Source organism: Ascidiella aspersa, chromosome 2, assembly GCF_963924565.1.
Source record: "Ascidiella aspersa chromosome 2, kaAscAspe10.2, whole genome shotgun sequence".
In the NCBI taxonomy this organism is placed as follows: Eukaryota; Metazoa; Chordata; class Ascidiacea; order Phlebobranchia; family Ascidiidae; genus Ascidiella; species Ascidiella aspersa.
The window spans coordinates 3,980,596-4,001,601 of record NC_139448.1 but is presented as its reverse complement, the minus strand read 5'-3'; the positions used below and the strand labels follow the sequence as shown (position 1 = coordinate 4,001,601).

At 32.4% G+C, this 21,006-nt stretch overlaps 2 protein-coding genes across 2 annotated transcripts; one reads left to right on the top strand and one right to left on the bottom strand.

The window, feature by feature from the left end:
• The first annotated feature begins 236 nt into the window (after positions 1 to 236).
• On the top strand, positions 237 to 6,602 carry LOC146163195 (uncharacterized). The gene is made up of 8 exons (XM_083382975.1): positions 237 to 378; positions 1,011 to 1,548; positions 1,946 to 2,389; positions 2,868 to 2,949; positions 3,166 to 3,235; positions 3,637 to 3,797; positions 4,512 to 4,587; positions 5,229 to 6,602. Exons 1-8 carry the CDS (start codon positions 295 to 297, stop codon positions 5,355 to 5,357), a joined length of 1,584 nt encoding a protein of 527 aa, XP_083239101.1. The 5' UTR covers positions 237 to 294; the 3' UTR covers positions 5,358 to 6,602.
• Positions 6,603 to 8,504: 1,902 nt separating this feature from the next.
• Positions 8,505 to 16,917, bottom strand: LOC146163194 (dnaJ homolog subfamily C member 21-like). Its single transcript, XM_083382973.1, has 11 exons — positions 16,787 to 16,917; positions 15,897 to 15,990; positions 15,316 to 15,439; positions 14,717 to 14,848; positions 13,941 to 14,114; positions 13,329 to 13,447; positions 12,628 to 12,724; positions 11,267 to 11,409; positions 10,761 to 10,864; positions 10,367 to 10,418; positions 8,505 to 9,997 (listed from the first exon to the last, which is right to left on the bottom strand). Exons 1-11 carry the CDS (start codon positions 16,881 to 16,883, stop codon positions 9,499 to 9,501), a joined length of 1,635 nt encoding a protein of 544 aa, XP_083239099.1. The 5' UTR covers positions 16,884 to 16,917; the 3' UTR covers positions 8,505 to 9,498.
• Positions 16,918 to 21,006: the final 4,089 nt, after the last annotated feature.

The window sequence follows — 21,006 nt, the reverse complement described above, 5'->3', positions numbered from 1 at the left end:
CATAATATTACTTGACCCACCCTCACCCAATCGCTAACCCGCACCCTAACCCAAACAATATGCGTTGTGGTATGCGGTATTATTATTTTTTTTTTTGCATAACTTTTCACGTACAATAGTGAAAGAGCGCCCATTAAAGTGCTTTACCCAGTTAAGTCTTCTGTTTTATATATACATTTAAAAATCAAAAAATTTTTTACTTATTTTTAATTTTTTAGAAAAATCACTAATTTTCTTCAAACCCTTTTTTACTGTTTTTTTGATTTACTGCCAAAACATTATCGTGTTTCCAACATGTCAACGACCCCCACTGATTCCAGTTTGGATCTGGAAGATTTGATCCGATGCGTTCACATTGGAAAGTCCTCAGTCGACAAGGTTGCAATCTTAATTTGTAAATATATATTGTGCCACTGAAAATCTTTCTTAGCTAACCATGATAAAGGAATTTTTCTATATTCCAGATAGAAAACTTCAAATATTGCACAGAAATATCTACTGCAGCTGAAATTTGCAAAGCCATTGTTAAACTTTGCGCTGCTTTAAAAATTACTACCAAAAACCACATGCACAAAGTCTTGTGCATTCACTTGGCTCTTAAGTTTTTACAGTTATTTTCAGTAAAATGCGTTGATATTTTGTAAATTTCAAAATGAGGCTGTCATCTTTATCTATATATATATCACACTGTTGTGTGTTTTGCTGATATTAAAAAAGTTGGAACACATGGGTTAAGTTATACCTTTAATGATGCTTTCGATATAACTTTTTGTGGCAACAAGTTAACTAATTATTTCCAAATTTTTATATATCGACAAAATCACTCTCTATAGCTCCTAACCTGAGTTTTTTAGGGTTGGTACTTACACACTTTAATTTATTTTTGGAGCATAATGGTTGGAGGTTGTTGTAAGACGTAATAAGAATATCAAATCCCAAATGGTACCTACTTCTAAATGGGCTTTGATATTCTTATTACATCTTAATTACTTTTGTGGTTGTATTTTTAGATCTTGGGAAAGGTCCTTACAAACTCTCCCATTTCTTCTCGTCCTGTCACCAGCTACCTTTCGACGCCGACAAAAAGTGGCGACTTCGACCCTTTAAGGATTGAAACTGTCCAAACCCTCGTCATTGAGCTCGATGAACGAGATTCGACACCTTGTAAGCGTTTCAAGCTGCAAGAAGAAGCTAAAAGGAAGCTTGCGTCAAAAGACGATGCCGTTTCAGACTGTACTCAAAGTAACTTGGGTTTGAAAAAGTGCAAAGTCTCGAAAGTGCTTTACCCAACAAGTCAAGATGCCAAAGAACAAGAAGTGCCTAAAAATAACGACAACATTCCAGAGGCAAAAATCCTGACTGATAAAAGTAAAATTGTTGACACTGTCAAGGAAAAAATCAAAAATCGTAAAGAAACAAAAAGAAAACGACTTCTGGTGAATGAAGAATGCTTTTTGCTTGGCGAAAATTCCCCGGAACATTTTGGCCCACCGAGTGAAAAGAAGAGATCTATTGAACGCATTGAGGAAATAAAACAGTCAGAACCAGGTGACGAAAATTAAAACTTTTGTTTTACTGTAGTTCAAAGTATATAGAAAATGTTTGGTCCAACTTAACCAGATGAATAATAAAATTAATTTAACTGAAAGTAGTTTTCTTATCAACTTTTTTATTTGACCACAGGCTGAAAAGATGTATTTGTGCAATCAAGATATACTGAATGTGTAATTATTTGTGGTTTGTGCGACCTTATTTGTGGTTTCTATGCAGCTGCCTGTTTTTTCAAATGTTTTTATTCAAAAAGACCTCCCTGGCTATTTGAGTATAATATTTATATTTAGTTTCGAAATCATCACATGTAGTAAGCAACATCCCTTATTTAATCAATTTGAATGTAACGTAGGTATATACCATTTTTAAAATTGGTAAAATTCTGATATTTTAGTGAAAGATGATGGAAAAAGAATCTGGCTCCCTCCATCCCCTGATAGTTTGTCTGAAGAGGAAAAAGATAGACCTTTGACGACAGAAAAATCCGATTCTGTGTCTGTCAATATATTGGAAGAAAAAGAACAAAATCTAGATCAGGCAGAGGGCGAAGATCAAACATGTCAAAGAAATCATGAACAAATTGAAGCCACCGTCACACCAAACACTGATAGCAACGATATAAACTCACAAACTGCTACGCAAAAGTTAGAGACTGATTCTGTTGCACTAGAGAGCAAAGATTCTGGTGCCAATGTACAATTTGAAGTTGAAAACAGTGCCAGTGACACACAAACAAGTTACACAACAGAACATCCTATGTCCCCAGAAGAAGACCAACAGATTTGTATAAACATTACTATTGATGTACCCCTTGACGATAGTTACCCAGCGTGTTCAGGTAATTATCCTAACATAAAGTAAAGATACTTTAAGGTTGAGTAGTTTAAATGCTTTAAATTAGCTTCTAATTTTTTTAAAGTTTCAATTTTTCGTGCTGTTAATAAAGCTTAATTGGTCTTCATGAACCTAAATTAACAGGTTTTACCACAAATTACGTAATTTGCTAACCTTATAGTTTTTTCAATTATACATCTTGGTATAAGCTAGTGTTAATTGCAAGCTTAAATACAAACAAATGAACTATCAACAATATATTTACATATACACACTCAATTGCTGCTGAAACTATTTAGATTTATCTAAATATATAAAAAGGTTAATAAATTGGTATAAGCTAGTGTTAATTGCAAGCTTAAATACAAACAAATGAACTATCAACAATATATTTACATATACACACTCAATTGCTGCTGAAACGATTTAGATTTATCTAAATATATATAAAGGTTAAGAAATTTGTTATTATTTTTATGTAGATATGGTTAAAAAAGACGTTCAATCAGATTCTACAACAACTTCAACTGATGAAGAAAAAAAAACAGAAGAAAATAGTTCCAGGTAAATAAGTAGTTGTGGCACCAACACATCCAAAATTTGTACGACATTTTTTTGAAACTTTATAAGATCTGATCACCAGGTATGTAAGCACTAACCTCCCATAAGCACTAACCTCCCATACTAAAATTTCCTCGGAAATTTTATTTTTTCTTTTGTAATTTTTTAATTTTACTTTTTGTTTATTTTTATTGACAACAGGCACTTTTTGTGTTGCAGTGAAAAACAGGAAAAGCATTCAACCAGAAGTCTGAGAAAGAGAATCCGCAAAACCTTACCGCCACAAAAGGTAACAATATGAGTTATTGTGCTGTGTTCGAAAATCAAATTTAGTATCTGTTGATTAACAATACTATCATTTAACATCGGGTATCAACTCCAAACCAATATTACTGGAATCTCTAATTATTGCAATGTAGTACTGTTCCTTAAATCTAATAAATAAAAACTGTTTAACAGAAAAAAGCACTCTTTAACAGAAAATTATCTTATGTTAAATAAACTAGGAATTTTTTTAAATGTTGTGTTGAAGGCTTTTTTAAAAAACAAAATTTGATTTTTAAAAGGTTAAATTAGTTGTTTGTAGAAAGATGACATTGTATTAACGCATTAAAAGAATTTTGATCAAATTTGACTAAAGTATTTACTTTTTTCACCGGGTGTTATAAATAACATTTTAAATATTTCAAGGTTCGCCAATCTCCGATGGGTTTGCCGCGCCCTCTGCGAATAAAAAAGGAATCTTTTTCCCTCGAAGAAATCTACACAAACAAAAATTACAGCACACCAATCCCAAAATCTTGGGAGACCATATTCGAGTATCCAAAGGAAGAAAAAGATGGCACAGTGAAGTGAGTGAACTGTATTTTTGATCATACGGATAATATCGGGTTGGAGCCGATACCCAGTGCCAAGTCGTGTTGGTACTCGTCCGATACTAGGGTGGTATTGTTGCTGATACGGTTATAAATTGATATGGCCATTTCAGCCATGATTTGCCATCCAACGCTATAACTTCTAACTTGGGTACACTATGCACGGATCGGTAATGTAGCTTAATAATAAATTGCAAAGCCAATCAAGATAATGTCGATCTACTCAACCTTTTTGGCTTTGCAATTTATTATTAAACTTCTAACTTTTTGTGAAATAAAGTGTAAATTTTGCGAAAATAAAGTGTAAATAAGAAAATATGAAGTTAATAACTTAAGTGGAACTAAAACTTCATCATGCTAAAGTCAATTTTGAAAACTTCAAAACGCTGAAGCAAAAAACTTAATAATCAGGAAAAAAGCCTTTAAACATTCCAATTACATATTGATTGCGCATATAAATAACGTCAATCGGTAATGATCGGATCGTGATATTTTTAGTCTAAAATATAGGGTACCGGTACCGGAATAAAATGTATTGAACTTTCCTAGCTAAAACCTATATTGTAACAAAAGTTGTGATTTTTACCTTTTTTCTCGTTTTTGGTGAAACATTCAAACTTCAAAGTAATCTCAAAATATTTTCGAAAGTTTTTAAAATATTTGTTTAATTGTATGTGGTTGTTACTTCAGATATGTTGAAAGAAGGAAAAAGACTCGCGCCATGATTTTTTATACAAACCCATCTGAAAGGCCTATGAAGAAAAGGGTGAGTTGATGATTTTTACAATTCACCAGAATTTTAAAATTTTGTTTACTAACCAGGTGTGAAATTAAAAGCAATTTTTACTATAAATCAAATAAAACAAAATGTTTAAATTGACATTTCCCGGTTTAAAGTTTACATTACATGGCACTTCATGTCAAATTAAACTGAAAGTGTGAAACAAATTTTTAAAACCTAAAAAATGAACCAAGATCTATTGTTTAAGAACTTGTGAATTTCTTGTTGTAGATTTTTATGGATGCGTAATTTAGGGTTAGGATTGACGGACAATTTGGGATATCGAAACAGACACCATGTGTCGGTATTATCCAATACTGGGGTGGCATCGAATACAGTACCTGTGATCAGTGTTTTTTCAAGGTGTTATGGGGAACCGAAACGGTCCCCAAAATTTCTCCGGGGGTTTCCCAAATTTTGGACTTTTTGGCGTTTAGATGAAATACTTGCGGTCTCTTAAAACTACTTAGCGTTCACCCAAACCAAACCTTACAAAAACACTGCCAATAGCTTTAATAATATCCTATCTTATATTTAGTATCCTATCGGTGGTACATTTTGCCAAAATTATCATCGACAAAAGATTGGTTTCACTCTTAAAACAACGTTTGTTGTTTTTCTTGCAGAAAAATCGAACGACAAAGCGAATTTCAACAAGGAGAAACAAAAACAATATTGAACAAAGCCAAAACAAACTTGACAACATTTTAGCTGAGCTGGACCACCAGTTACAATTACACGGGATGTCGCCATAATGTAAAACAAATTTTTTTGTCGAAATTGAAATAAAAATTCAAACTTGCCAATATAGCTGTCATTCTCCAAAAAACAAATTTATAGAATAATTTTATAGGTAGTAGCTGTATTGTGCCTATAAACACTTTTTATGTCATGTTTAATGCGTAAAAACTAAAACAAATGTAGTAGCGTTTAGTAAACTTGATTCTTTCCTTTGTGAAAATTTTTTCAACGATTATGTATTTTGGACATCAAAAAATAATATTTTGAATACATTATTCAGTTCGATTTCTTTTCGAAATTCCCTGTTTCATTTTGTTGTATTCAGTTCAAAACTTGTTTTAAGTAGGAAATCTCCGATTTGCTTTGTGGGATGGGTTTTTGGCAATAGTTAACCATCCTATTGGTTTTCGTGTATCTGTTACACTGCCATCGTTATGTATTTATTTCTAGCCAAATAGTTGTCTTAATAATGGGTTCTTACCAAAGTTGTTTCAATTTTACTGATACACGTTGATATTGCTATGGAAACGTCGTTTTTGCTTTAACGTCTATTCCTTAGTAACAGTGCTCAAAGTAAGCCGGAACGGTGTCTGGTAAAATAATAAAAGGTATTTCGCACCGGTAAAACGAACATTTTTTCCCGTCATCTCTATTAATGAATTTAAACTAAGATATTAGCTGCATGTGAACTACATCAGACAAAAACAACAAAAACCTTACCCACTTTCCTACTTTTCAGCTGTGAGGTTCAACATACTAAGAAGTTAAGTTCAAAATTTACGATTCTTATTCGCAGGTTTTTCGCACCAGTAAAGCAAACATTTTCCCGTTATTTCTTTGAATGTATTTCAACTAAGATTTTAGCTTCATATTTGCGCACTACATCGAACAAAAACCTTAAGTTTCCTAATGTTACTTGGTTTAGACATCCCGTTATGACGTCATCTTTAAAAATATATTGCGTTTCGATAAGACATTTTTCATCGTTCCATGCCGAATTTTTTTTTACTTTTGCCCCTGCCTAACAAGCTATAGGTCATGACGTCACTAGTGGTGCATCCCTTGTTTTGAGAAATACGTCACTGTTGATCGAAATGTCAAAAAACTCCGTTTCTGTTGTGATTTGATTTTAAAAATTAAAGAGGAACCGTATTTCTTTCCCTCACGTGTTTTCGGAATTGATTTGTGCTCTTTCTCGATTCGATGAGTGTGTCGCCAAGAAGACATATCTTGATATTTTTTACGATTGTGCTTTTCCGTGCTGCATTTCTTTTTAATGTTTAAATATATTTTACCAAATTTCCTTAGTATGTTAACATCGTTTTTTATATACAGAGGGCGACAGCTTAAAGGGTTTCTTAACTGTTTGCATGCCCCTGGGGTCTGTTAGAAGTTTTGAAGGGTTCCGTATACCATTTCTCATTTTGTAGGCTGATAATAAATTATATTAGTCGGGTTATTGCTTGTGTACGGTAAGTATAGTTAGTATGAGACCCTATCTGAATGTTAGTGTAACTATTATACCAAAAAAATGTAAATTTTCGCTGTTTTAAACATTAAAGGGATCCCAATATTTTAAGGAAACATAAGGGCTCCCCAAATAAAAACGCTCGAGAACCACTGGTTTAGAGGAAAGCCTTGCATTACAGTCCGCATTTTTAAATACTTATCCTCGTAGCGTGTTTTTAAAACGTATGTGTAAGTTGGCACCGATTTTGATTTCCGACTTTAAGCTAATTTACATTAAAGCGGCGTCAAAACCTTAGGCTTGATACAGAATTTACGATATTTCGCATTTTATTCCGATGCCCGATATTTAAGGAAGAGATTACGTTATCTAAAAAGTGTTGTTTTTAAACAAATACTGTTTTGCAAAGGGTAAATTTAGTACAAAACGCTTAAAATTGAGAAATGCAAGTGAATTGAGTAACCACAGCAAAGACGTTAACAGAATTACTTTTTCAGTAAACTTAGCAATTATTTTATATGCTGTTTCTAGCCACGCTTTGAAAATTCATTGTAGCTTACTTGCGACACAGCTAGCATCAGAGATTTCGAATTGGTTTATTCGGCTTGTTTGTGTTAATTACCTGTTTTTTTTTTTAAAGAATAAGGCAAATGGTCATTTATTACATCCGTTGTGTTTTGATGCCTAACAGAATCATATGGCGGCGCCCTTAAAAAATACAACAACGTACAGTTAATGAAGATCTGATGTAGTTTTGAACCCTTCTTGTGGCTCAAACGTCTACCTTAATTGGGGGTCGGATCTGGACCATATCAAACAAGTACCAATAATTAACTTAGTATATTAGGTTTTGGCTCAAATTCGAAAACATCAGATATCCCTACTTACTGGCAGTGTTGTAATTGACCAATGACTTGACTAAGTCACTGTTTTTAAATGACTTGACTTTTTAAACAAAACGGGCAAATGACTTGACTTGACATAATTCTTTCGTGCAAATGACTTGGTTTCAATTAAGTATTTTTTTTTTATAAAACTGGCTCATATTTTGCACATAAACCATTTGCTTGCTATATGTAGTGTTTTTGTTTTTTTAAGTTAATTTATTGCTCAAAATCAAACGAGTTTACCAATTTTATTAGTTTAAACGTTTCATTTTTATAACAAGGACTTGACTCTAATAATGACTTGACTGGGACTTCAGTTGTTATTTTGTCAAAAAGACTTGACTTGGATGAAGTCATTTCAAAATGATTGTTGGCAACACTACCACGTAATCGTAAATTTCTGTAGGAAGACCTAAATAATCAGGCGAAAGTTTTCGCATATATTCCGATTACTGGCATTGGACAAGTCTAGTTTATGGTATTTCGTTGAAAAAAGGACTAAATTTTTTTCCGCACATTAACAATGCTTTGGAGGAATTTATGAAGATTGGCGTCCTTCAATGTAGCACAATAGACAATGCGTTGCAAACTAACATACATGACTCTACCACGTTTTTCATAAAAAAGCTGTTTTATGCGATGATTCACTAAATGTGCTTCTAGTGAAACATATGTTGGACAGAATGACGATTATTAAATCGCTGCTGTAAATTTTAAATTCCACATTTAGACCTAAACTATATTTTACAACCCACAATATTTACAAGTTGCACAAATTCTGTGATACCGTTTCAAGGAACTTTTATTCTCAATTTCCTTAATCTTCACTGTGTGCCATAAAAACAAAACTCCAAGCACACCAAATTCAAGGCAAATTCATAATAAAAAAAGGTATATTGCACAACTGTCCAATTGTAATGAATGGAGCCGTATAACACCTCCAACGTTTATTGTTCGAGTTAGAAAAAAGACTAATTAATCTTAATGTAACTATTCAGGTTTTTGTTTAAAAAATTGTCTAAAAATGTAAATAAATGCAACAAAAAACGTTTAAAGAAAAAAAGTAAGCGCGCACTACAACAAATAGTCACTAAGCTGTGCCCCAAAAATAATTTTCAAAGTAAAATTGTTCCAAAACGACTAAAAATATTTAGAACGAAATTACAAATGCGATATGGACATGTGGTCAACACCAAGACACCAGCATTTTCATGTGTATTACTCGGGCGAGAAGATTCAGTTCTGTTAATCGGTATCAAGCGTTACGCATTAGATGGCAAAATCAAACGAAAAGTTGTATCTTTAAAAAAATTACAATTGTTAGATTTTTCATCAAATTAAGTTGTTAAACGTATCCTTTTTATTTGCGAAAATAAAATGTATTTTCAAAATATCGTTTAAATTTTTCTTGCCAGGCTATCAATTTAATTAAGAAAGTTTAGTTACCTCTCGTTGTTCACTAAAGATGTTTTTATAAATTTATCTTTCAAGATTGAATTGTTACGTTTGATCTCAAATTATGGCTGAAACTACCGATCATTTTGGTATCGGATCGGCACCGATACGACCCTAGTATCGGACGAGCACCGATCACCCTAGTATCGGACGAGTACCGATACTGCTACATGGCCTTGGGTATCTGCTGCGATCCGATATTTTTATATTATCGGGCGTCCCTAATGTCAACCAATCAACCAAGTAAAATAAGTACTCGACGAGTGATTGTGCAAAACTTGTTACTCGACCAAAACGTTAACCGTTTAAAAAACTCCAAACACGGATTCAAATCAAAAAATGACCTTATCTTCTACCTTTTTTCTTTTTTTGTGACGAATTTTTGTTGTCTTGAACCAGCATAGCGTGACCTGAGGTCTTTAAGTGCTGGAAAAGTTTGTTTCTTGTCGGATATTCGCGGTTACAAGTCACACAGAGGTTGGCTTTCGCTTCACCACCGTGGGCAACTTGCGTAGAAGCGGGTTTCGAATTGTCTTTTTTGGCGCTTTTATTTTTCCGATTCTTCTTAGTGTTTTTAGGCGGGACTGTCGTGGAAGGATCTACGCTCTCCGGCGCCAATTCGTCATTTTTCGAATCGCAGTCTGTTTCTTCAGGGATTTGAGCGTCAGTTTGGTCGCCCGACGGTTTAAGTTCGATTGTTGCGTTGAGTGATTCGCCTTCGTTTGGAGTCGGATTACTTTCGGCTGTTTCCGGCGTTTTTTCGTCGTCTTCATCGCTTTCTTCGATTTCAGCGGCGAAAAAACTGGCTTGCTTTTTCCGTTGCTTCTTCTGCTTTTTTGTTAATCTGCTCGAGAAAGAACGGAAAGTTGACGGAATAGAGGTTTGAAAATTTAACCGCTGCAATAAACCAGAGGTTCTTAAACTTTTTTTAACCTGGACCACTAAAAACAACTTTTTGGTTCGGGTGGACAAGGGTTGGCAAGAAATTTTGTGGAGCCGGCGTCATAAAAGAGGTAAACTTGATAAAACCCGTTGTTTTTCATCCAAAAAAAGTAGAACTGAACTTGGGTTTAAAAACATTGATTAAGCTGGCGCTAAAGCGTTTATTTAATTAAACTGTTTTTCAAAAAGTATCCATCAAACTATTCACTAAGGTTTCATTTTAGTTGGCCTGCAATTTAAATTAAATTTACTTAAAACACACATGACGTACTTTTTAGGCTGAATGTCGAAATCTTCATCGAAATCATCCAATTCTTCTTCTTCTGGTAAAATAGAAAATGCATATGTTACTTCTAATCTGCATATGTTACTTTTTAATAAACCTTAGCCTGAGAAGTCAACCTTTTCCAAATGTTGACTAAATGTTAGGCATTTTTCAGTTTTTAGTACTTAATATTCTTGGGATAACAAATTATATAATAAATACAATTAACAATACTATATGATTCGTATAGGTTGATTAAGTCTTGTTGAAGTTACATAACAAATATTGGTAAAAATAGCATAATTAAAGCGTAAAAAATTCAAAGAAATATTTTCCAAGTTCATAAATAATAAAAACACTAGTTGTAGAAATAAATTTAACCCAAATATTAAAACCTTACCTTCTTGCTGCGAGCTTTTTGTGAAATCTTCTTCCTCTTTCATTTCTGCTTGCAGTTTTGTAATCTTCTCTTTGTGCTTCTTTGACTTTTCATGATTCTTAACTCTGCCCAATAGAACAAGAGGTAATATGAAAAGTGTCGCCCGTAGGTATTACAAATCCGTGTGTTCAGAGCAGGTAAACGAAAGGTCAGGACGATTGTTACGAATAGCGATTGAAGTTTATTCAAAGGCATTGGCAAGTCATTTTGTTTGGCCATTTTACTTCGGTCAAGTCAAGAAGTTTAAATAAAATGATACAAGTCATATAAAGCAGTTTGAACAAAGTACTTCAGTCAAGTCATTCAATTTTAACGCATAACTTCCACTGTCCGGGGTTAAAAAAAACTGTAAAACATAAAAAAATAAAAATCTCAGGTCGTTTTGGTATCTCACAACATATTATGTTAATGAATATCAAAAGCATTTTAAGCCAATAAAAATAACAACATATATATTTAACACCCACGCCATGTTTGTCTTGAAGTGCTTGTTGCAGGCGACGCAATAAAGTTCATCCACATGATCTTCTTCTTCTTCCTCATCATCATTGAGATCCTCGTGGACATCTGATCCTTCCGATTCCTCGTCAGATGAAAAACCAAACTCGTGCTAAAATGAGAGGGTTAAATAAAACATGCAGACAAACTAAATATTGACACATAGTGAGGCATGTTATTTTGCAGGCCTTAACAAATTAAAATTGTACAAGGGCGCAAAACATAAAGCTGAATGCATTATTAGGGAGGGCGTTACAAAGCTACGTAATAACATGGCGTCATACTAAAATAAATATTAAGAACACTGCGTTTATTGGATTTCAATTGGCAAAACTTTCAATTTAAAAGGTGGTTTATTAGGCACATAAACTTGCTTTATATATTGCTCGAAACTACAGATTTAAAGTCTGTTCTAACTATGATTGCTCGGACCAAGCTGTGGTAAAAATTTACCCAGTAAAAGTTGGCAAAAGTAGTAAAACATGGACGTTAAACCATTTGACAATGATATTGTTTGCTTTTTAAACATGTTAGCTGGCCAAAGTGTAACAACATGCTTGTACGCATTATCTACCTAAATTCTATTTATCAAATATATGTTTCGATCATTTCCCAAATACTACGACGCCATATTTGAACCCCTTTCGCATCAAAGCCAGAAGTTAAGTGGGGAAGTTTTCAGCCCACATCTGTTTTGCTTGCAGAAACAAGTTAAGGAAAAAAATATATATATAATATAAAACATACAATAAAAAATACAAAATATCAAAAATAAAAAAAAATTAAAAATTAAAAAAAACCCACCAAGCCCTGAAAATATACCCCCTGACAAAATATACAACAACCGCACCCCCGTCTAGTTTTATATCATTTTTAATTGGTTTTCACAATTATTTTGTGGACTTGTTTTATTAAATTTTTATTTTCAATGCTAACTTTTTTAGAAACAGGAGACAGTAAGTTTTACTATGTGCAAAACTAATTAATTGTGTTAAGTGATAAAAAATAATAAAATAACGGCAAACAAAAGAGTAAAATATACACTTTAAACAAAAAATAGAATAAAAATAAAACATAAACAGTACTAAAACATTGCTGGTAACTAGAAGAAAAACAAATCTAAAATGTGGTATTTAACTCGCATATCTAAATGACGTTAGGCAGACCAATAAAAACCGAAGTATAGGCGAAACAGGTGAAAATTATAACTGCATAATTGAAAAAATAAACATGCAACCCACTTTTTATGATAATAAAATTACTCTACAAATGGTTGTGTCCAGAAAAAAAAGAAGTACTTTTTTGACATAATCAGATTTTCAAAACCAACCTTTAGCATATCCTCAAGTTGAGAAACTCTGTTTGCATGTTCTTCGTTCTTTTCGCGATGAAGCTCCTCGTATTTGGCCGCTTCTTCCAGACGAGATCTGGCACAAAATTAAATGTTTTATTTTAACTTAGAGACTGAAGTGATAACAAAGGTTTTTTAAGTTGCAAGATCATCTTAAAATATTTAGATTGCATTGCATTTAAGCGAGACTGCATCCTGCTCTTATTAAATATGAAGAGTAGCAGTTTTTATTCAGAGTATTTTAAACCTAAAATACACAACAAAGAGCAAACACCTTGGCAGTTCAATCAGCCTTACACTGAGAAAAAAGGCGGTGTTTAAGAAAAGAATATGCATTGAAAAATCATCCAATGTTATTAACCTGGACCTTGTAATCCTTATATCTATATATAACTGTTAGATGATAACACTATTTGATCAAAATATGCTTAAAAAATCGCTCCGTACAAAATCTAAAAATGCACAAATGTTTTATACAACTGTAATATCGTTTCTTGATAATAACAACCTATGTATCATAATTTTCATAAATAAACAAAATTCTTCAATAAAAAGTAAAAAAAATCATGCTGTCTGTCTTTAAAATTATTAAAGCCACAATTTACCCTGCAATTAACTTTAAACTCAGAAATGATCTAGCTGTACAGAATTAATATTAATAATATGTTGCAAAATCATACCTCAATAACTCATCCCTCTTTTGTTTGGCTTTCTCAGCTTGTTGGATCGCGACTTCTTGTAACTTCTCCCGGTTTGCTTGAACCCTCGGGTCTCGTTTACGCACAAACTTCACCAGGTCCTGTCAATAAAGCAACATCACATTAAAAAGTGGTTTAAACCTTAAGCCAAATCACTGTGTGTGGTAAAGTAGAATTGCAACATTTGGTGCTACAGTTACATTTAAATCATTCCAAAAGTTTAACATTGTATTATAAGATACTGCAAAGTGTAGAATGTAGACAAATGCATTTACAGTAGAAAAGTGAACAATAACAACTTAACATGAAATGTTTTTTGATAACATAAAGTATAATGGCATATTAGAAATAACAAAAATCATTCCACACTAACTAGAACGGTCATATATTAATCATAATGTTACACTTTTAACTAAATAATAAAAAATAATAAATTTGATATTTTATTAAAATACCAAAGGAGTAGTGAAGGACATGCACAGTTTTATTTATTTGATAGCAACTGGCTCAAGCTTAGAAAAACCTAAAATAAAAAATACTAAATTATGTCAGCAAATCCAAAAACAGCTTATTTTTTGTATAGTTTAAACGCACCCTTATAATTTCATTTCTCTTCTTTTTTTCCTTGTCCCTTTCCTTTTTGTTTTCTTTCTCGATAAGTCGAGCGATTCTGCGTTCAGGGGCTTCGTGCACGTCGTACTTTTCAACCCACACGTAGCTCAGCTTGGTACAATAAGACTGCCATGCCGCGTAGAAGGGGTGAACGACCTTAGTAAGGTGGTAAAGGTTACTACAAGTCAAAACGGTTTTAGCACTTGGGTAAAGAATAAGTAAATAGTGAATACCATTAGAGGAAAAACGCAAAGTATATCTACAAAGAAGGAATGCACAAATGTTTTTTTTTTGGTTTTAGTGACAAAGTTAACTTGAGTTATGATAAAGATTATCTTGTATTTAACAACTATATTTAACTGGCACTTTGGAATGTATCTTTGATTTTTAAGTTTTTTTTTAGAACAATTAATAGAATGTCTGAGGGTCAACTATTTAAACAAGCAATGAACTAAAATATGACTGTTTAAGGTTTGTATATGACCCTTTAATCAAGTTACTTCAGGTAAAAATCAAATGTAGGGATGTTTAATAAAAAGTACAACTATCAGTACTCATCAATCAAGGTTAGCTTCTTTAAGCATGTAGTAAAGTTTCATACATCTCAAACCATAAGCTCAAAAAAGTAGCTATTTTACAAAACACAGCATTACCATTGTACAACCCAATTTTAAAGGTTTGAAGGACAGTTATTCTTACCACAAAACTCAAGTATATCAGGTTAAAAGCACAATATTTGCCAGCAAACCCAAACTCACATCGTCATAGCAACTGTCTCCATCTCCGAACTCGGGCATTTCATCAACTTCCTCCGAATCATCTTCGTCCTGAAACCTCTTGTCATCCTCCGAGATCCTCTTGAAAACGTCACGATAAACCGCATAGAAGCCCTGAAGCAAGACAAATATTGATTGTCGCACAAAACTTTAATTTGACATTATACGCAAACTGCATACATTACATATATATGTAAAATATACTTGTCTATACTATGCACGGATCTGTAATAACCAATGTAGCTTGATTAATTAGGAATTGCAAAGACAAAAAGGTCGATCAGATCCACATCATCATAATTAAGACATTTCAATACAAGCTTGTATCATCTTAGATAATTTGAAATTAACCTATGATTTTTTTCTCAAAGAATGAAAAAATAAAGCGCCATAGAATTGACTTCAGTTTTCTACTACCTTGATATCTATCAAAAATATGGAAATTAGGGGTTATTTAGGGCCAGACTATAACACATTTTTTATCTGTTTTTTATCCATATTGATGTAATTGTAAAACAAAAGTCCTTGGTGGTTTATAAAAGTTTTATAAATACTAAAATATTCCCAAATAATTCCCACACCCTTGGGTCGTTTCCAAAGCCTCTGTAAGCTGAAGGAGTGAAAAACTCGAGAAGATCCGTTGTTGTGTCCCTGAAGTTCTCATATTCCTTTTTGTGAAGGATTTCTAATCTGTGGCGATCATACCTAAATATAGGGTTTAATGATAGGTTGTTTAAATTTGTGTTTAATCAATTTAGTGTGCAGGTTAAACAACTAATTTGGTCCAAAGAAACATATCCAACTGCATTGCGCCTTCCCGCTTTTGCCCAAAACAACACCAGTGACACTTTTACAAGAAATATTTCTGTTCTAGATAATTTACAATGAAACATAGACGGTTTGAGTGATTATATATTTATATTGTCTTGTTTTGGCATAGAATTTTGGCCAAAAATATTTTTTACATGAATCTTTGGTGGTCACAAATTAGGGAATGCAATTGTGAAACAAATATGGATAGGTGGTCCTGAAAAGCATATTGTTTGAATTTAATAGCATGGCCTTTAGTCTAACAAAGTCTTATCTAAAAATCCTACACATAGACTTGGCATAAGAACGTAATTAACATTTGGTTAGAATAATGCAAATAAGTGTTATTCACCAAGCTTTTTCCTGTGGGTCTGAAAGCACATCGTAAGCTGCTTGGACAATTCGGAACTGCTCAGTTGCTTCCTCATTGTTCTCAAGGTTCTTATCTGAAAATAAAATTATGTAGTTAGATGAAATATCCACTAAAATGTGTCAAGAAAATTTTTACATTTTACACGAACCTATTTAAAAGTAATGCTATAAAGCATCCAGAAAGCTTCAAACTTTCCGCCAAGAATCTGTTATTTCAAGGTACAAATAAAATTTGAGTAATATCAGAGAAGAATTGAAAAATTTTTGTTTTAAAATGCTGAATGATGACCAAATGAAAAAATTTAGATATTGTGTGTGGAGATGTTTAAGAAACTTGAAATTGCTTAGCTGTAATAAAGTTTCAGTACTGGTCTAGAATTCTACCACAGTAACCACTGCATTGAAAAAATTGTTAAATCAATGCCTAATATTTGGGTTAGGGTTTAGGTTAGTGTTTGGGTTAGCGTGGGTCAAGTGCTATTATATAATAATATTCGGCGCTGGTCTAGAATCCTACCACAGTTCTAAAATCATCGCACACAATTTGAGTTAGGATGCGGGTTAGCGTTTGGGTGTGGGTGGGTCAAGTATTATTATATTCCTAATTTAATAATAATACTTGACCCAACTTAACCCAAACGCTAACCTGTACCCTAACCCAAATGGTGTTTCGTTGTGGTAGGATTCTAGACCAGCGCCTAATATTCTTAACCTACACAAACCCAAACCCTCACCCGCACCCTAGCCCAAATATACGGGTCGTGGTAGGATTCTTACCCAGCACCAAAGTTTCTTCTCAAATTTTCGCAGCTATAAAAACGTTACCTCTGAAATGCATTTTATAATAAACAAGTGTACAACGTAACATACCAGGATGCCACTTCAGCGCCAATTTCCGATATCCGCGTTTAATATCGTCTTCAGTTGCATTTAAATCCAAACCAAGAACTTTGTAATGGCACTTCATTGCGACGTACACAGCTGAACTGGATTTAAGTGAACCTTATTGTATATAATCGGAAAACTAATTTTTATTATTGCACGCTCTTATGAAATCTTTTTAATGTTACGCTGTAGAAGTATCGCTTGTCGCTGAAAAGCGTGTTTCGCGTCGTCGCGTTGCCAAATTTAATTCTCGGTAATTCGCTCAAATATTGTAAAATAAATATTTTCAACTAATCATAGTCTTATTTATTTAGTATTTTATTGCTAAGCATATAAGAGGTATGTTTTTATAAGCATATATATATATAAGTAGTTGAAATTTTCAGTTGCCTGAAGTTCCCTGGTAAATTCCCTTATTAGCGATAGTTTGCAGACGATAGTTAACAATCAACTTTTGTACAAATATTTTGTTCTGTTTATTTTATTAATTATTAACAGAAGTTCGACCTTTTTGTCGGCTACTAGAATGGTCAAAGTATAATCAAACAATATATTTTTTTACTCAAATACACGCTATTTGAAGATTGAGGGTTAAAGGTTAATTCATATTTAACTGAGTATGCCTTTAGGTTAAAAAAACAATATGCCCAAGGTATGTCATGGCAATATATGTTTTGCATGAAAAGCAAAAGACATAATTTTCGCATTCTTGAGCATTCTCGTTTAGTATTAAGCTGGGCGCTGGTCTAGAATCCTACCACAACGCACATTGTTTGGGTTAGGGTGCAGGTTAGCGTTTTGGGTTAGGGTGGGTCAGGTGTTATTATTAAATAAAGAATATAATAACACTTGACCCACCCACACCCAAACACTAACCGGCACCCTAACTCAAATATTGTGCGTTGATTTTATAATTGTGGTAGGATTCTAGACCAGCGCCTTAAGCTGAAATGTAAAAAACCTAAATTAATAAAAAAGTTATGATAAATAACATAAAACACATATTTTTCTGTTTGTATTCCGACTTTGCTTAATGTGTTCTCGTTTCCAAGAAACATGTTTTAGATTTTACAAGTTCTTCGAATCTGCAACGTTTCCATGTTTGGGCAGCAACTGCCAAACAGTAGGTGAGTGTTTACGTCCAATATTTGATTTACGACTTGTTTGTTGGTTTTGTTCAATTATTAACAAAACGCCACTTACTGCACAAGACACCGACAAGCAAAATTGATTTTCATAAATTGCATTTGTTGAAAATTACGGTATGACAGTTTGTGCAGAAAATACGTGGCCTGGTTTTATCATGTTTAAATTATTTCTAATTGTTTTGTGCTGCAAATTTTCAAGCAGTGAAAAATTAAATAGCACATATGGTAGGTTTTGTTTGTTTGCTTTTAACAGGTAGTAATACAAACTATTGGATTTCAGTTATGAAGCACAGACCTTAAATTACCTTACCAACTGTTAAAATAAATAATCAATGTTTAGGCATAGTATAATAAAATATAATATTGACTTGCTTTCAAATTTAATGTCTGTGCAAACAATTTAATGTCTAGCTAGCAAACAACAATTCTATTCTCAGCTACAAGGTTTTATGGAGCCACAAAGTAAATAAAGCCCTACGTGTGGAAAAACCACAATGTTAAGTGGCCTTATATTTTAGGATCTTGTACAGTAGTCCCCAACCTTTTATGCCACCTTGTAATAATAAACAGATTGTGGTACCCCTAATAAAATTTTGGTTATTAGTTAACTGTAATGCACATCATTTAAATAAAAAAAATTTAACGTTGTTTTTTAATTATTTTAAAGTGTTTTATGATGTAAACTAGATGCCAACCTGACAAAAAATACCTTTTGAAATAACATTATGATAAAATAAACAAGTTTTATTCAATGACACACTATTTTACTTGCTTTTTATATCATTATGTCCATACAATAAGTATATGATGTTGAATTATTTGTATTTAATTAAAAATACCTCAAAAACATGTATATTTGACGTATATAAAATACTCAAAACAATTAATGTATTTTTGAAATGATTGGTTTTACATATATAATGTACCTCAAATGAACTAATATTAAATTTTATTTTAGGCCCGAAATCGCCCTCTTTTTACACGATCGATCTTTCAACCTCCTTGAAATGGGATGTAGATCCATCATGGAAAGACAAAAATCCACAATATTTGGTGCAAACATGGTAAGATAGGCACTCTAACATATAAAACTATGCAACCTTTGTTGGGCCTAAATTGTGAAACATATTTTAAGATATGGATGTTAAAAAGTTTAACAAAACTAGCAGTGCCACAATCTAATTAAATTTTTTGTGTTTTCCAAAAAAACGAGGACAAGGATTTAAAATTACATTTGTTTTGCTAGTTTTGTACCTGATTTGGTAAAGCTATCTATATTTTAATTTTTCTCAATTAAAATACTGTCCCATTTTAGCAAATTGCAGTGATCCAAAAGTGTGGTAACAAAGTTTTTTAAACATGATGTGTTTTGAAATTTAAATTAATTCAGTTCTGTTATATGTAGCGTCAGTGAATGTTTTTTGGAGTATCGTTGGAGAAACCAGACTTGCAGATTTGATGACCTTCATTATCCCCAAAACGACCTTGAAGCGCAATGTCATTTGGACAATCTTTCACCCAGCTTCAGCGGTAATGTGAATTTACCAACTCTATTATTAATTTGTCCTATTAATTAAATTGTAGGAATTCTTTAAATGATGTTTCTGCAAAATTTTCCACTGCTTGGCTAACTAAAGTATTAGGACTGTAATGGTTGTGAATGACAATGATGAAGTAAATTAAATGCAATTCATTTTTATAAAGATTGATTTATGTGTTTGGTTTTATTATGGGATTATTTTTTCTTACAATTTTTTTTAGTTTTTAAATTTGAAGAAGTCTCTCATTCCATTTACATTATAAGAAATATTTGTCTGATGCAATACTAAGCTAAATTTGGATAAATTTTTAAACTTAATTACAATTTCGAACAACTTACTTATTATGTATTTTGATAAATATTTTTTTATGTTTCATTTAATAATAATAATCAAGTCAAAAAAAAAATAATAATTTTATATCCGGCCCGCAATCCCTAATCTTTGTAGTTGTAGCCGTTTATGAAAAAAGTTTGGTAACCCTTGCATTAAACTATGATCCTAGGCTTGTGATTATAGGAAAAACAACTTGACATGATCTTAACTAACTACGGAGTTAATTGTTTTCAATACTAGTTAACATCTGTTTGAAATTAATTATTTTATTTAACCTATTCAAACCTATTCAAACCCAAAACCTATTCAAGATTATGTGACTGTTATATCTTATAGGAGAAGGAAGACTTTTTGTGTTTTTGAATGGAGCCAACAATGTAAGTGGTGGAACGTGCTCTTGTACAAGCTGCGGTTGTTTCGATCCAGCTTACGTCAACTTCTACAACGCTGCAATACGCAGTAAGTGTGGTTTCTAAAATGATTAATTGAACAAAAAGAGAATATGAAGTAAGCAGAAAAAAATTAAAGCTTGATACCCTAATATAGTTTTGTCTTCTGTCTATTTTTTTTCTGGTATAACTGAATATTTTAGAATATTTTTGCTAGACTTTTCAGCCTTTTTTAATATTGTTATCAATAAAATTGCATGAGTTGTGATTAAGTTTTTTTTTTTTTAAATTGAATCATTTAACACTGTTATTTAATAAAGAAACATTAAATTTATAGTATTTCTTTAAATATGTCTGGCCATATCCTACCTTATAGAATAGATGCTTTGACAACATAGTTTTGTGAATAATGTTTATTGAGGTTTTATTGATTGTAAAATATTTCATTTTTAGGCCATTTTAGTGAACCGATCATCAAGGTTGTTGAAGCATTATCAGAATCAATTAAAATAAGTTTAAAACTTCCAAGTGCCAAAGTTGCCTGCTACTATGAGGATGTTGTTGCCTACATTACAGCCACAGAGATGCAAGGTTTAAAAACAAACATAAAAAATACATTTTGTTAAAAAAATCATTTTTCATACAACTCTAACAGTTTTTGTATGTGTGATATTTTAAATGGTGAAAAACTAAGTTACATTTTTGGAGTATAAATACCATCATTCTATTTAATTTAAAGTTAATAAGTTTATTGTATTATGGATTAATATAAGTCATGCCTTTACATGACTTTC